The sequence below is a fragment of the Amphiprion ocellaris genome, chromosome 12 (genome assembly GCF_022539595.1).
Source record: "Amphiprion ocellaris isolate individual 3 ecotype Okinawa chromosome 12, ASM2253959v1, whole genome shotgun sequence".
NCBI lineage: Eukaryota > Metazoa > Chordata > Actinopteri > Pomacentridae > Amphiprion > Amphiprion ocellaris.
In genome coordinates, this window is record NC_072777.1 from 2,354,999 (window position 1) to 2,372,968 (window position 17,970).

At 35.3% G+C, this 17,970-nt stretch overlaps 1 protein-coding gene across 22 annotated transcripts in view; it reads left to right on the forward strand.

Annotated features, from left to right (window-relative positions):
* Window positions 1–17,970, forward strand: part of LOC111585940 (clathrin coat assembly protein AP180-like) — a 39,762-nt gene that overhangs the window by 4,649 nt on the left and 17,143 nt on the right. For all 22 annotated transcript variants that reach the window (XM_035941683.2, XM_055016207.1, XM_055016209.1 and 19 more), the window contains exons 2-13: window positions 9,025–9,167; window positions 11,014–11,089; window positions 12,416–12,518; window positions 12,600–12,693; window positions 12,782–12,893; window positions 12,979–13,085; window positions 13,508–13,549; window positions 13,994–14,067; window positions 14,719–14,731; window positions 14,824–14,954; window positions 16,177–16,250; window positions 16,370–16,384. In XM_035941683.2, coding sequence (XP_035797576.2) covers window positions 9,025–9,167; window positions 11,014–11,089; window positions 12,416–12,518; window positions 12,600–12,693; window positions 12,782–12,893; window positions 12,979–13,085; window positions 13,508–13,549; window positions 13,994–14,067; window positions 14,719–14,731; window positions 14,824–14,954; window positions 16,177–16,250; window positions 16,370–16,384 — 984 coding nt within the window. The remainder of the gene's footprint in view (window positions 1–9,024; window positions 9,168–11,013; window positions 11,090–12,415; window positions 12,519–12,599; window positions 12,694–12,781; window positions 12,894–12,978; window positions 13,086–13,507; window positions 13,550–13,993; window positions 14,068–14,718; window positions 14,732–14,823; window positions 14,955–16,176; window positions 16,251–16,369; window positions 16,385–17,970) is intronic.

Consider the following 17,970-nt stretch of genomic DNA (forward strand, 5'->3'; position numbering starts at 1 on the left):
TTTTTAGGACATTTTCTTCATGAAAACAGTAATTTTTGCTGATAAGTTAACAAAAAACACATCTATTCCACTGATATCTACACTCTTAACGGTTACATGCAATTCAATATTAGTGTTATTCTCCCTTATTTTTCAATTTTCTTCACTTAAATCAATCATATAAAGTGATATTATCTTGTAAAGCTGTAAAATGCAGGAAATCTAGTGAGTTTGGTTGATGTTTCTTGCAGATATCGTGATTTGTGTTTTCATTTTTAGCTTTCAGTTCAATATTTACAGCATAAAGAGGCCAAATTTTTAAACATGATTGAGCATTACTAGGGCTGCACAGTGGTGTAGTGGTTAGCACTTTCCCCTTGCAGCAAGAAGATCCCTGGTTCACGTCCCGGCTTTCCCGGGATCTTTCTGCATGGAGTTTGCATGTTCTCCCTGTGCATGCGTGGGTTCTCTCCGGGTACTCCGGCTTCCTCCCACAGTCCAAAAATATGCTGAGGTTAATTGATCATTCTAAATTGCCCGTAGGTGTGAATGTGAGAGTGATTGTTTGTCTCTGTATGTAGCCCTGTGACAGACTAGTGACCTGTCCAGGGTGTCCCCTGCCTTCACCTGAGTCAGCTGGGATAGACTCCAGCCCCCCCATGACCCTAGTGAGGATTAAGCGGTGTATAGATAATGGATGGATGGATGAGCATTACTACATGAAATAAAATCAAAATTGTGAATTTATGAAACCAGTGACAGTTTAAACTCTTGCAGCTCTTTATGATTTGCTAATTGCATCGTTTTGAGTAGTAATTTTGTTGTTAGAATCCCAGATTACCGGTTGATTCCTGCTCTCCTCCGCTGGGTTTTCCATCAATGAGGTTGTGTCGAGTCTATTTCTGGGGTGTCTGGTATGTAGGCCACTGTGCTGAAGGAAACTCCTCCAAACATTTCCACAAACCTCTGAAAAAAACAAAAAACTGAAAATTAAACAATTAAAGGCAGAAGATTAAAAAAAATAAGCAGCTAGGAGGATTTTTAATCATACATGCAGTTATCCACCTTTCTGCGCGTTTTAGTTGAAACATGTCAAAGCAGATGGCTGTTGTTGCTCGGTGACAGTTGCACGGTGACCCGATGGGATGGATGCTGGGTTTCCGTGGCAACAGACTGTCAGGCGCTGTAATGGCAGAGAGTCGACCGTGAGGAGGAAGAGGGCAAATGATGGTCCGGACATCTCTGGAGAGTAGAGGAGGTTCAGTTCTTCAACCAAAATGCTAAAAAAATTAAAAAAAAAACATCTGCTGGGTTAAGATGGAAAAAGCAGCTGATTCAACATTCAACTAGCTTCCTGTGATTTAACTCAGATGTCTGCGTTTAATGTAGTGTAAAACAAGGCCTCAGTACATGATTATCGTGTCCAAAACTGGTCCCGATGACAACTTTATTTTTAAATTAATGCAAAATTTGAAAAAGAGAAAGAAAAATAATGTTTTTAAGGGATTTTGTGCAGCAGTTGATCCACACATTGTGCTAATAGCTAATTAGCGATTGGTGAATGCATCTGGAGTTAAACTGCAATACTACTACCTACAATGTTCATCCTGATAGTTATCAGATCACGTATCATGTGTAAATATGAATGATTTAACTGTAAAATAAAAGCAGAAAATGTAGCATAAGCGTGCAGGACTTTCCTCTACAAGCAGCAGAACATTTCTCACATTGTAACTTCAACATCTGCATTTATTTTACTGAAAAATGAGGCCTTCAGTGCAAACATGAAGCACATTTATTAAAGATCAGACGGTCACTGAGATTGTTGTGTCCAAAAGACTCTCTGATAACAAATTTAATGCAATATCGGTGCAAATTTTGCAAAGAACAATAAAAAATGGCTTTTTTGGGTCCCTCTCTCACATATTTTCTCCTCTAGCATGGTTTTGTGCAGCAGTAGAGCCATGCTTTGTGCTAGTAGCTTGCTAGCTAACTGGAACTCACGTGATTTTTACTGCACAATTATTGTCTCCAATAACAACTTTATCATGATATTGATGCAGAATTTAAAAAGAAAAGGAAAAATTCTGCTTTTTGGGTCTCGCTCTCATCTGTCTTCTTTTCTGGTGTGATTTTGTGCAACAGTAGATCCACACTTTGTGCTAGTAGCTAACTAGCTAGTGAGTACATCCACTGTTAAGGTGCATCACTGCTACCTGATAGTTATCATATATTGTGTGTAAAGTTTAATCATTCAACTATAGTATAAAAGCAGCAAATGTTACATAAGTGTGCAGGACTTTCCTCTACATGCAGCTAAAATCTTCTTGTGTTTTAACTTTGCATTTAATTTAGTGTAAAACCAGGCCTTCAGTGCACGATTGTTGAGTCCAAAACAGTTCATGATAACAACTTTATCTTAATATTGATGCAAAATTTGAAAAAGAGAAAGAAAAATAACATTTTTATAGGATTTATGCAGCAGTAGATCCATATACTATGCTAATAGATAGCTAGCTAGTTGGTGAGAGGGTTTGCAATACTGCTACCTCCAATTTTCAACCAGATAGTTACTTATCATATCACATATTGTGTGTAAATGTTAATTATTTAACTATAAAATAAAAGTAGCAAAGGTTACAAAGTGTGCAAGTTTCCTCTTCATGAAGCAAAAATTTTCTCACATTTTAACTTAAATATCTCCATGTAATTTAGTGTAAAATGAGGCCTTCACTGCACAATTGTTGCTTCCAAAAACGCTCTTGATAACTTTATCATGACATTGATGCAAAATTTGAAAAGAAAAACAAAAATAATGTTTTGTTGGCATCACTTTCATCTGTCTTCTTCTCTGACATGATTTTTGCAGCAAAAATTTAGCATTTTAACTTATATGTCTGCATGTAATTTGGTGTAAAACGAGGCCAGCGGTGCAGGAATCGACTGTCACTGCATGATTTTAGTGTCCAAAAGAAAACCTGATAAAGAAATGATCACAATACTGATGCAAAATCTGAAAAGAGGAAGAAAAAAATGCTAGTTTAAGATGTTTTTGTCTTCTTCTCTGTCATGATTTTGAACTAGCTGGCTAGAAAATTCATGCAGTCTTAAGGTGCATCACAACCTAAAATAATAGTTTCTTATCATGCATGCATTAATAGCATGAAACCAGTATGTTGTTTTTAGAAATATCACCGTCATACTGGTGTATCACAACAGCCCTGTTATAGGCTGTAGGAGACACTGCATTGAATTTAATATTTCGGTTTATTTAGCCAGGCTTTAACTCAGAAGATGAAGTGAAACCGACTCTGCAGGGCTGATGTTAGAGATTCCTGCTGCTTCTGTTCACACAAGGTCAAGTGACAGATTGACTTTCAGCCTTCATACTGAAGGCAGAAAGTCTGAATTCATCTGAGGTCATGTTGAAAATATCTATACTGGGAGTTAAAATGAAGCTGATAACCGCTTCTACTATGAATGAATATGTTGTGGTTAATATTTATTTTACCATATGAAGCCTCTTTCTTCTGTCTGCACCACTAAATCTTATAAATATCCAGTTAGGTGAAGGATTATCAGGATATTTCTTGGTTGGATGGCGTCTTGTTGTCACCATGAGGTATAATTACTGAGCTTTAATGGCACTGTTTGGCGAATGAGCCATTTTTAAGATTAAAGGCGGTTTTAGTGCAACATGAACCTTTGACTGCAAGAACCGTCACTTTCAGGGCCGTTTTCAGGTAGAAAAAAGCACCAACTTCAAGTTTAATACCTCAAAAACCAACTCCGCTGCCACAAAATTACAGCTAAACTGCATTTCCAATAATGGCTTGAAGAAATCTGTTTTCAAATAAATGTAAATATACATACACATATATAATAATATGTATAGAATTGAGATTTTCTTTCAATAAAAAATGACTCAACCCAATTATTTGATTAGTTTTTTGGTGTCTAGCATCAGAAAATACTGAAGATCTTTGGACAAAACAAGACATTTGAAGAAACTCTGATCCACATATTTCATAATTTTATGACATTTTAGAGATCAAATGCAGTAATTAATATTTTTAACCATTTTTACATATTAGACACCAAGAAACGCTAAATTCACCTTGTGAAATACAAATATTTTCATTTTTTCCCATCCTCTATGATAGCAAACTGACATTTTTCACCATTTTCTGAGAAATTAAAGACAAAACAACTAATTTTGACAATTTTGTCTTTTTTCAAGAAGAAAACCATCTAAATTCTGTGATTTTAGCTTCTTAAATATCAATATTTTCTTCCTCTATGACAGTAAACTGAATATATTTACCACTAATTGACATTTTTCACCATTTTCGGACATTTTAGAGACAAAACAACCAATTTTGACAATTAATTAGTCAGTTTGTGTCATGTTTTAATTGGAGAAAGTGTCTATTCTGTGATTTTAGCTTCTTAAATGTGAATATTTTCATTTTATTTCCTCCTCTGTGACCGTAAACTGGATCTCTTTACCACTAATTGACATTTGCCACCGTTTTGCGACCTTTCCGAGCCCGGGCCTGTAATTGATTAATGGGTGATGGGTGATCTGGTGCAGCTTTGTCCTCAGGTGTGAGGTGTTTACGGCCTCCTGGACTCTCCTGGCCGCTAAGGGAGCGACTTGTTGTGTAAAAGTAAACACAATCAGAGCAGCTTCATTCTTAGAGCGCTCCTCTGGGCTGCGCTGGGATTACCGTAAGAGTCTTTATTTAGCTCGGCCAATCCGCATTACCCACACACACCGCTTTAAGAGCGTGGAAATGTGTGTGTCGGGTTATGATACTACAACAGGAAGCAGGATTACAGCCCATGATAGGACCCATATGGGAACACAATTAACACAACAACAACACACAGGAGATAATATATGAGTAAATATGAACCATGATCATGTTCTATAATCTCTCTGTGGCCAAACAAGACTTTTCAGGAAACAATGATACACATTTTTCAATATTTTCTGAGATTTTAAAGACAAAACAACTCATTTTAATCATTAATTAGTCAATTTGAGTCATTTGTCAAGAGAAAACAGTTTGAATTCTGTATTTGAAGCTTTTAAATGTGAATATTTTCTGATTTCTTTCTTTCTTTATGACAGTAAACTGAAGATCTTTGGGGCAAAACAAGACATTTGAGAAAACTCTGATCCACATTTTCACCATTCCACCAGTTTCAATCATTTTTCATGAAGAAAAAGTCTAAATTCTGTGATTTCAGCTTCGTAAATGTGAATATTTTCTGGTTTCTTTCCTGCTCTATGACAGTAAACTGAAGATCTTTACCACTAATTTACATTTTTTCAACAATTTTCTGACGTTAGGCACCAAAACTCTAATCAAATAACCGGTTTGAGTCATTTTTTGATTAAAGTCTAAATTCTGTGATTTTAACTTCTTAAAATTATACATTCTGTGTTTTTTTCCTGCAGAGGATTGTAGAGTTTGATCATTCTACGTGAGTCAGAAAAATGCTGTAAAATGAAATTTAGAATGGAAATACTGGAACTGCAGAGAGAAGAAGTGAATAAATTAAAGATGGAAACATCAACAGAGTTTCTGTCACCATCTGGTTCGATTAATTAGTTCCACAAAGATCACAAGAAGATCCCAGATTATTAAACACATTCACACAGATTGAACCGTTTTAATGCAATAAAGTGACACTGATCCCAAATACAACCTCAGTTCACTTCTCATTTACACATCCTGTCATTTTTGTGTATTCTGTAAATTTTTTTCTGTATCATACTTTCTGTATTTTCTAAAATCTTATTTCACTTTAATTTATTGTAATTTAATATATTTTTAAAATCTTATTTCACCTTGTTTTATTTTTTATTTGATTTAAATGTATTTTATTTTATTTTTACTTTTATTGTATTTCCTGAAATAAGATCTAATTTAATCTAGTTTAATTGAAAAAAAGAAATTAAAATTTTTTGAAAAAATGTTTAAAAAAAATATAAAAATAGAAAATAGAAAAAATATTAAAACTTTTATTCCTGTCTATATTGTGGAGGTTCTTACAGAGGAGTTTGTTCATATTTTCTTTATTTATTTTATTTATTTCATAAAAACATTGTAAAATCTCTGATTAATAAAGTAATAAAAAATACATTCAGCACGTCATCGGTACAAATCTTTAAGTCTAATTTATCAATAAAGTGAAAGAAGAATTTTAAAGCTGCATTTATTTAGTGTTCATGTTTCTTATTTTTTTATAGACAATACTTGATTTGCATATTTTAAACATAAAATTCTAATATAAAGATCAACTGGGGAAGTTTTATGGTGATATTTGTAAGTTAAAAATAGTTTTTACCAGATTTATTTGTAGTTTTTTGCTTTGTAAGTGCATTTGAGTGCCCAGTTCAGATGTTTTTGTTTTTTTTCTTTGCTTAAAATGACTTGAAAACTTTGAAAAATCTTATTTAAATCTCATTTGAGGCTCCTGAAATCACTTTAAACTAAAGTCTTGCTCATTTTTCTTCATATTTTATGCATGAAAAGATCAAATTCCTGTGCTGTTGATGTTCTGGAGTCCGTTTTGTGCTGATTATTACCGTTTGGTTAAATGTTTTCTGGTTTGTGGAGCAGCTTGTGTTTACGTGCAGAAACCAGAGCGGTGATTAGCAATAATCTGATTAAACCCCCAAACCTGAGACCCTCCGAGCCTCCGTCCGTCCAGCTCCTTCTGACCTTCAGCTGCTTCCTTTCTTCTCCTGATCTTCTCTCTGCTTTATTTCTGGTGTCTTTTCCATACGAGACCTTCTCCTGCTTCCATTAGCGGAGACGTTCTGTCGATATCTGCAGGATAAAATCATCTCAATGTCAGCAGGAAGGAGTGAAAAATACACTTACAGTAAACGTCACACTTCAGAGTTCAGATTTCTGTCAGGATTCTACTGCAAAATACATCCTTTATCATGTAAATCAGCAATTCTGTCTGTCAAAAATTAGTCAAAGTTAGTCCAAAACAACTCCAGAATGGTTAAAAATGAGATTAAATGTGTGAAAAATTACCCAAAGGCTGTTTTAAATCTAACGAAACAGTCCAAAATGATGCAAAATTGTCAAAAAGTAACTCTAAAGTAGTCCAAAATAACTTAAAACTTGCCCAAAAAGACAAAAAAATTGTTTAAAATGAATTAAAGTTTGTAATTCATAACATTAAAATGTGATTGTATCTATTTAGGCTTTTATTCTGTACATTTACAGGTCTGTAATTGTGGTTTTTGGCTCTACTAGAATATATTTTCATGCTTTAATGTTCAAAAACACTGTTTCTGATTCAGCTAATTTCAAATGCATGTATCTGAACATTCATTAAGGTAAAAATCAGCTTCTTCCGCTGTTAAATTTCAATATAAATTCAACATAAAAGCAGCTTGTAGCTTCATAGAGCCCTATACACATCAGTTTTAGTCTGCTACCAGCTTTTTTGAGGAGCAAATGTTAAACATTCATCAATATTTGGGTCGCTGGGTGTCCAAAATGACTAAATATGTCTAAAACAACTCCAAAATAGCTCAAAATGCATCCAAAACGACAAAAAATGTGCTAAAAAACAACTATACTTGAAATTAGTGGTTCAAAATTCTTCAAAGATTGTTAAAAAGGAATCAAAACAGTCCCAAATGAGTCAGAAATATAAAAAAATTATGCAAGTTCTGTCCAAAAACAACTTTAAAATGGTTTAAAATAACGTGAAACCCATCTAAAGTAACAAAAAATTGTTTAAAATGATTCAAATTAAGTCAAAAATTACTCTGAAAACGGTATTTTTATAGATGACCATAAATTACACCATTTTTGACTGTATACTAATCAGCTAAAAATATTATTTTACAGATATCTGAAAGAAAACCTATCTATATTAAGGACTGAAAATGGTTAATAATTTACAGATCTTCTCTGTTTTGATGGATAATAGTGTTTTAATTCTATTTGTTTTTGATCGTTACAGCATGTAACATAATTTCTGGCACTTTTGCTGTCAGATTTTTGCAGTTTTTCAAATGATTTTTTATTTTCCGGTGTGTATTTTTGGACGCTCCATCACCTGTTCACCTGCTTTTCTGTTTCTGTTGTGATGCTGCTGCAGCCTGAACTCTACTGGAGACGTTTGTCTGAACGGAGATGACAAAGCAGTATTCTGTGTGTGTTCCTGCCTATAAATGTGTGTTCCTGTCTCTAAATGTGTGTTTCTGTCTCTAAATGTGTGTTTCTGTCTCTAAATGTGTGTTTGTGCAGCAGCTCGTCCTGCAGCTTTAATATTCTCTTGGGCATCTGCAGCCGACAATCAAAGTTGACTATTTTTAAATGGGACGTAGAATAAAGGGATTTTGCTGAAATATTAAGATTTTAAACTTAAACTTTGGTTAAAGATGAGTAGTTCAAGGACCGTTGGAATGTTGAAAATCTAAATATTTAGATTTTTTTTCAGCTTCTGGTGAATAACTGGTGTAATTTTAGTAATTTTTAAAATGATAACATGCCTTTTTAAATGTTATTTTTACATTTTACTGTTACTTGTCTCCTCTGCTCAGTCTACACACTGCCTGCAGTTCACCTGAAAACTGAATTTTTATCACCTCACTCTTGGTCACAGTTATATCAATTGTAGCTTCTTGGTTAGGTGAAGGGGTGCAGAATTTTTTAATTTTACAGATTCCTGTTAATATGACTGGTTTATTTTTGGCAAATTTTCAAACAAGTTGTTGAATAAAAGTCATAGAATGAATGATTTTATGCTGAGTTAATGATGAGTAGTTCAAAGACCCCCGAAACATCAAAGATCTGATGATTCCTATAGTTCTTCCCATTTCTGGCTGATAAATTGTGTAATTTCAGTGTTTTTTTCCAACAATAACATGCCTTTTTAAGCCTCTGGCAGGTTTTTGGGGGTTCAGAGGATTAAACTCTTTTATTCCTTGTTCTGAGATGAATTTAAAGCGATGAGCGCTGAGCTGGAGGATTAATAACCGACTGACGCCGTGTTTTGCAGATTTGGTGTCGGCCACCAACACCACCAACGTGAACATCCCTCAGATGGCCGACACGCTGTTCGAGCGAGCCACCAACGCCAGCTGGGTGGTCGTCTTCAAGGCCCTCGTCACCACCCATCACATGTGTGTCCACGGCAACGAGGTGAGGCAGCGCTGCTCACGTCTGCAGCAGATTCTGGGGTGTTTTTACCCACAGTGGGCTCGTTTTCCACTGCAACACCACCTCTATGTTATCGTGGAAGTGACGAGAACTCTGCAGCATCAATAAAAGTCAAGGAACTCTACAGGAAAACTGACATTTCTGATCATTTTCTGACTTTAAATTAAAAAAAAACTTTGAATTTTTCTCACAATGGTTAGTCACAGCTGAGTCATTCATGGCTTCACGGTTGTGTCAAGAGCTGCAGAATTATCTGTTTTATTCACAAAATCTGGTTGTTAAAAAGTATTTATTTTTTGCAAATTTTACAAGTAGGGATAGAGGCTTTTATACATTTTTAATTATATGCAAGATTTTTAAATATTTTAAGTATGTATATAAATTAGATCTATGAAGAAATTATTGTATATGTTAAATAATATATTCATTTTACATATAACAATATATTGTAAATACGTACTATCTTTAGTGTTATTATACATTTTATTATTTTTTAATTCTTAAATGAGAATTTATAGAATCCAGTCAGTACAAAATATATATATATTTTTTGCAAATTTTAGAGGTAGAGATCGAGGCTTTTATAGTTTTTAAATTGTATTTAACATTTTAAAACATTTTAAATAATATTTATAGAATTTATATGCATTTATATATTCATGATAGATTACATAATATAATAAATAATTTAGATATTTAATTTATATATCTATTAATATATTTGAAATATTTAAAAAATTTAATATGAAAAATTTGATTAATTTTAAATTTTTAAATGAGACATTGATGACATCTTGATTTGAAGGTCAGATTTTGTTACCGATGAGATGTACAAAATATTTATTTTTTTGCTAATTTTAGAGGTAAAGAGGCTTTTATACATATTTAATATTATTTAATATATTTAAAATTTTAAATCAGATTTATAGAATTTATAGATATCTAGATATTTATTTTATATGTTATATAATATCTATATTATTTATATATATGTATATATGTATATATATATATATATATAGATAGATAGATAGATAGATAGATAGATAGATAGATAGATAGATAGATAGATAGATAGATAGATAGATAGATATAGACATATATATGTCAAATAAATGTATTTTCAGTATAAAAGTAATTTGGATTAAATGTCCAGATTCTAAGGTCAGATTTGGTTCAAGGACCGTTGCAATGTTGAAAACCCAATAATATATGCCTCGGCTCTGTGGAAACACTGCCTGAAGTTCAGTCGAAACTCTCAGAATTTTTGTCACCTGACTGCTGGTCACAGCTGAATCATTCATGGCTTCATGGTTGTAGTAAGATCTGCAGAATTTTTTGTTTTTTACAGAATCTGGTTTGCAGGAATGGTTAAGTTTTTGCAATGTCTTAAACGAGACGTATCATAAAGTGATTTTAATGAAATATCCTGATTTTAAGTTCAGATTTGGTTCATGATGAATAGTTCAAGGACAGCTGGAATATTTAAAATGTACTAATTCTTTCTTTTTTTCAGTTTCTGGCTGATTTCTTTTTAAGATAACATGCTTTTCAAAGCTACAGGCAGGTTTTGGGGTTCAAAAGATTAAACTCTAGTCGTCTTTTTAATCAATAATTATTGATCTTTGCGGTGAGTTTGAGGTCTCACACTTTGAAGTGAAGATAATTAAAGACTTAATCCCTCAAATAAATCAAATGAATCCTGGTAGTCCAGTGTGTGTCAGATCTATAAAACCTGCTGTATGATAGAATAAAGGTTTTACTGGTTGTATTGTTCGTTTTTCACGTCTAAATGATTTTTTTGTTGTGTTTTCTGTCTTTTTCTCAGAGGTTCATTCAGTATTTGGCTTCCAGGACTTCCTTATTCAACCTTAGCAACTTTATTGACAAAACCGGCTCCCATGGTGAGATTAATTTTTATTATTACACTGGTGATAGTAATAGAAAAGAAATGTAATTTTATGGGGCTGCACAGTGGCGTAGTGGTTAGCACTTTCGCCTTGCAGCTAGAAGATCCCTGGTTCACGTCCCGGCTTTCCCGGGATCTTTCTGCATGGAGTTTGCATGTTCTCCCTGTGCATGCGTGGGTTTTCTCCGGGTACTCCGGCTTCCTCCCACAGTCCAAAAATATGCTGAGGTTAATTGATCATTCTAAATTGCCCGTAGGTGTGAATGTGAGAGTGATTGTTTGTCTCTGTATGTAGCCCTGTGACAGACTGGTGACCTGTCTAGGGTGTCCCCTGCCTTCACCTGAGTCAGCTGGGATAGACTCCAGCCCCCCCATGACCCTAGTGAGGATTAAGTGGTGTATAGATAATGGATGGATGGATGTAATTTTATGTTGATAAAATGTCTAAAAGATGTCTAAATGTTGCAGTCTTTGCCATTAAGCAGTTATATATATTTATGTTTAATTTAAAAGAAAATTGCAAAAAGGGCCTGAACAGGAATCAATTCTACAATATTTAGTATAATTGATATATATTTTCAGATTTTTATTTTGTGCATCTCTGAACATTTATAGTTAATTTGGTGAAACAAATGTATAAAACCATATTGGCTAAATTTGGGCTTAAACCTGCACTTAAAAAAAATGTAATTGTACAACATTTTTACATTTTATTTTGAAAATTTCTTATTGCGTTTTTGAAATACACAAAAATATCAATACAATCGTGAAAATAGATTAGATTTAGGGATAGATTACAAATAGATTTACATGTTTAAAGTAAAATAATACATTATTATGATTACAAAATATTCAAGATTTTATGTAAAGTTATATGTAAACACTTGATATTATCCAAAATTAACTGTTTATTATTGTATTTATGATTATAAATAATTGTTTAATTACTGTTTTGCATTTTTCAAAGATAAATCTATTAATTTTATGGGTGAATATATATATATATATATATATATATATATATATATATATATAAACATCAAAGTCAAATATACAAGATTTTTATTTTTATTTTGACTTTGTACATCATATTTTTAATAATAAATCCATGAGTTTGCTGATCTCCACTGCTAATTTTTATTTTTGACTATATTTTCTCACTAATCTGAAAGTAGCTGTACAGTATTTACTGCTGCGCGACTTCAACACATCTTAGATAAAATGAGGAAACCTCAGGATGTCCGTCACATGAGAGGAAATGAATGAGATTGTTGTAAATTGTCTTTTTGTTTCCTAAAACATCGCTTTCCTTTGCATTCAGGCTACGACATGTCTACGTTCATCAGGCGGTATGGACGGTACCTGAACGAGAAAGCCTTCGCTTACCGCCAGATGGCTTTCGACTTCACCAGAGTGAAGAAAGGGTTCGTTGGAAACACCATCAGGTCATAAATCGTTTATCTTCCACCTCTTCTCATAACATTCTCTCTGTTTTGTCTCCTCAGCGCCGAGGGAGTGATGAGAACTATGACCACCGAGAAGCTGCTGAAGGGGATGCCGGTTCTGCAGACTCAGATCGACACACTGCTGGAGTTCGATGTGCGTCTCAAGATCTTTTTCTTGGGTTTTGATTCTAATAATCCGAACGTCAGACCTCAGTTCTTATCTCTGCACCGCCTCCTCTCAGGTTCATCCCAAGGAGCTGAACAACGGCATCATCAATGCTGCGTTCCTGCTCCTCTTCAAGGACCTGGTCAAACTGTTTGCGTCCTACAACGACGGAATCATCAACCTATTAGGTGAGTCGTCCAGAAACCGTCGGTCTCGTGAAGGTTTTTCTTCCTCACAAGCGAAAAGTGTAAATCGATTTGTGTTTATGCGCAGAGAAATTCTTCAAGATGAAGAAAAGCGACTGTAAGGAGGCGCTGGAGATCTACAAGAGGTTCCTGACCAGGGTGACGAAGATCGGAGAGTTCATGAAGCTGGCCGAGGTAGGAGTCCACTGGTGTCGTCTTTAGCAGAAACATCGTAATGTGTGTATGAGGTGCGATCGAAAAATTCAGAGACTGTGCTAAATTGGGCTGCCATCCTTTCAAATAGTCTTACACATCTACATCTACCTCCAGAGCACTTCCTTTAAAAATCACCAGTCTTCTTAGGCGAAGTTCTTGTAAGATTGCAACTTGTGTTTAAATAAATGGTATCTAGGGTCTTTGTTCAGACATGAATCCGACACGTTCAGATGCTGTCAGATTAACAGAAAGGAGTCGTAAAGGGGCTTTAAATTCTCCTCCAGACGTGACTCGGATGTGCAACACGAACAGTCCTGGAACTTTTTGATCACACTCGTATGAACAGTTTTGAGTCTGTGCAGTGTGGTAATGTTGGTTTTATTGTTTCTTCCCCTTAACAGACAGTTGGAGTTGACAAAAACGACATTCCTGACATCAACTACGTAAGTTACACATCATCGCTCTCATGTTTTTATTGTTTTTTGGTTCCTTGGACGGATCAGGAACTCCATCCATTCACCTCACCCACTCAGACACCCTCATATTTCACCCACCGTCTCCCCACCCAGTGTCTCCACCCGGGGGTGGTGGTGGATCTAGTGGACTCCGACGATGAAGACTGTCCCTTTAAACCCCTCGAGGACCCGGTAAACAAAGGGTGTCCTGGCCGAGTGCCTGTTTGCAGGATGAAGTGTCGGCGTGTTGACCCTAATTTAATCTGACAAACATGTCAGAAAAATCTCGTGTTTGAGCGTGTTTGTACTCGCATGTGGGTGCTGCAGTGATGTTTTCCAAAGCTCTGAGGCCAGTTTCAACCAGAGAAACCCATGCAGGAGTTATGTTGAAGGGATTATTTGTCGATGACTCGTGTTTGGATTTGTTGTCAGGCTCCCAGCAGTATCCTGGAGTCTCTGGAAACACACATGAACGGCCTGGAGGACGTAAAAGGCGGAAAGAAGGGGTAAGGCGGAATTTAATTCCATTTATCTCAACTCCTGCTTTCTCCTTTTTTTATTTTCACAAGTTGCCACTCTTAAAAGCTACAGAAATGTTGGTGGAAACAGCTCTGCAGAGGTGTTTTTATCTATAATTTCATTTAACCCGTCCTCTCTTTTATTCTCCCTTATGTTGATTTGGAAACACCAGTGAAGGGTGAGCATATGTCGTATGTCTATTTAGAGTTTCACTAACTTCTTAGAAAACTCTGTATCTAGTGTCACCTCCACCCCACCGTCAGGTAAATGTACACATTGTTCACATGTGAAACTATTCACGTGTGGAAATGTGTGTGTTGCTGTGATTACATGTGTGAGAAACACATGTTTTGATCCAACAGTAAGTCTGTGTTCTGTCACATCCTGATGTGGATCACTGTATGAAGGGTTTAGTTCCATGTGAAATCAATTATCTGGACTAAAATTGGACTATTTTAAGAAATCAGATGCTTCAGATTTGTTCTTTTTTGCCATCTAACATTTGGAAATGAACTCTTCATATGATCACATATGATGCGTATTTGTTCAAACTTACGAAACTCATCGAACTTTGTGTCAAGCAGAACTACCATTTTCAAACCAATCGCTTACAATTCTTCCTGTTCTTCCTCTTCCAGGTCTCCAACAAAGGTGAGACGCACATTTAAACTAATCGTTAATGTCCTCTGAGCTCATTCAGTCTGATGTATCACTAAAAATAAGTTTTTCTACCTGTCTTCCAGGGGTCTCCAACAAACAACGTGTCTCCGACATCAACTCCGGCCAAATCTTCAAACGCCGTCCCGACGCTGCAGCCTCCTCCTGGGGAGAGCGCCGGAGCCGCCGCCTCAGCTGCTCCTGAACCAGCCGAAGAGTGGGTTACATTTATATTTTATATCTTAGAATCCTTTTTTTTTAAAGGTTGTTCTTGGCAGGAAGGTAAACGTCACGCAAAGTGGTGCGTGATGTTTACTTTCTTGTGCATCTAAAATTAGTCAGAGGGAACTAGTTTGGACACCAAAAAGTGACCACTGTCTACCAAAACACCAAAAAAAGAAGCAAGTACACACAACTATCTAGGTTTGCCTTTTTCTGGTAGCCGAATAATCAAAGACAAATAAGCTAAGCTAAGATAAAATAAGATGCCCAAATGATGAAGCATTTGCAGATGTTCATGGTGTGTCGAATATCTTTGTTAAAATTATACCTTAAAATCTTGTTTTTATACGTTTTTAGCAGGAAGTTAAAACTCACGCACCAGGTGGTTTGTTACCAGGTACAAATCCAGAACAAAAATGGCTTCTTGTGCATCTAAAATTAGTCTGGGTAAACTAGTTTGGACACCAAAAACTGATCATTGTCCTGATCATAGCACCAAAAAACACACAAATCTATGTCCATCGGGTGTAAAAGTAAAGGTTGGTCTTTTTCTTGTAGAGGAATAATCAAAGACAAATAAGCTAAGTTATGCTAAGCTAAGATAAAATAAGATGAGGTGAAACTACCGAAGCATATCCTTTTGCCACATTTTGCTGAGAAAACAAAATGATGTAACATGCAGCGTCTAGTAGAAAAACAATAAGATATAAGAAAAATATGTTACTGAAAATAAACGTAAACAAGCTTAAGTCTGACTAAAATGGAAGAAGTGAGATTAAATACTGGTAATGATACCGAGGGAGCAAAGTAAAACACACAAAACACAACGAAATATTGCATATCAAATTAAGCATTTATAATTGTTTATGTGTTTAGTGTGTCGAATATGTTGGTTTAATTGGAAACTAGTCCATAATTAATGTAATTTACAGATTGGTTATATATTAAAATAACAAAAAATAGTATATTACGCACTAAAATGGGATTTCCAGTTACAGGTAAAAACAAACCAAAATCTAGCGTAGTTTCTGCAGCAATATTCTGTTTTTAAACCATAAGCTCCTAATAAACACCTTTCCTTGTGGAATAGATGAGTTTTTTATGTGTTTAGATGCACATGCACTGGTCTTCTTTACTGGCAGTTGTTTATGTGGGACGAAGGGCGATTATTAAATGATTAAAGAAAGAATTCCAACCTGAATGTGATCTTCCTGCAGTTCTTTGTTGGACCTGGATCCTCTGAGCTCCTCTGGTCCCTCAGCACCATCAGCTGCCCCCACATCCTGGGGAGGTAAGCGGTCCAGAAAAGATTCAACTATTCAAGTCTATGAAAACATTCACATGTTGAAATGAATTTATACCTGCATCAACCACATCTTCTCCATGCTCCTTTGGTTTCTGCTTCCGTAGATCTTCTTGGATCAGGTGAGTATCATTCCTATCTTCACTTCCCATCCAGATTCTGCTCCAGACTAGTTGAAGCCCCTTTTAGACACGAAATGTCCATCTGTTAAAGTGACGGCATTCTGTCATTCAGTAAAGTACATGCAGGGATGAATAAAACAGAATAATGCGCTAAAAAAACTAAAGATTCAATCTGTTGAAAACTCTGTCTTTATTGCAGTAAAGTTGCAGTTTTGTAGACATTTTGCGCTTTTTGTATGAAGTCCACAGACTGACTTCTTGTTAGATCCTGATCCATCCCGTCTCCATGTCAGGGATTATTTACAATTAGTAATTACTAATAAAATTATGTGTAAATATATGTAGCTCTCTGTCATATGGATCCTGCTGCAGGTATTTAATAAACTTAGGGGAAATAATACAAAACTAGAAGCAACAAACTAAACTTCACCTTCTGTTATTCAAAACTTGAATTATATTAATTACGACCGAGTCTCGTTATTCTGACCTGTTAAAAACTCTTTGTCGCAGTAAAGTTGGATTTTTTGAGACATTTTGTGCTCTCTGTGAAAAGTCTAGAGTGCATTCATAATTATAAACAATTAACAAGGTTGCTGGTGCTTGATGCTGCAGGTATTTAATAAACTCAGAGGAAATAGTCCTAAACAACTGGAAGAAACAAACTAAACTTCATCTCCTGTTAGTCAAAACCTGGAATACAGTCATCATTGGTGTTTTCCATCAATCTGAACTGTTTTAAACTCTTTTTCTTCAAAGTAAGGTTGAATTTTTATAGACATTTTGCACTCTGACAGATGTTTTTAGACCAATTTTGGTGCTGAAATTTGGAAAAATCCTTGCTTAAACTCAACTCCAAATGCGTCATACTGACATATCGGTTAAGACGATTGTATGCTGTTAAGATTTCAGATGTCTTGAAACTAAACTTGTAAGATTGCGACTTTTACAAAAAAGAAAGCTAGGGTGTTCATTCAGACATGAATCTGACATGTTGTGATGCCGTCAGATTAACAGAAAGGAGTCTTAAAGAGGCTTTAGATCCTCTTCCATGCCATCTTGATGCTTCCTTCTTGACAATCTCTAAACTTGAGGCACCCTGGAGATGATATCAGTATCAGCTGGAAGCAGCAAACGAAACTTCAACTCCTGTTAGTCAAAACTTGAAATACAGGGGGTCCTCGACTTAAATCAGAGTTCCATTGTTACGGCCCGACGTGAGTCGATTTTTGTCGTAAGTCGGAACTCCAGCGAAAATGTAAAGAAAGCCGTTACGTGCATCAAGATATTGATCAGTTCTTCGAAAAAGTCTTAAATACCAATGACTTTCATCCATGTTTGAGTCATTTTACAAGAAGATTACAGAATATGTTGCCCTGTTTTTACAACTTGATCTACTTGATCACGCTTGTGAGCCATAACGAAAGGCAAAAAGATAGTGAATGTAGCACAATCCAAGGTGAATGTAACTGGCGCGAATGTAAACAAAGCCATTTTATAGCACCGTGTGACAACGTATTCGTTTGATCTGCTCGCCAACCGGTTCCGACGTAACCAGTGCAGCGTACGTTGTAAACCGAGGTCCCACC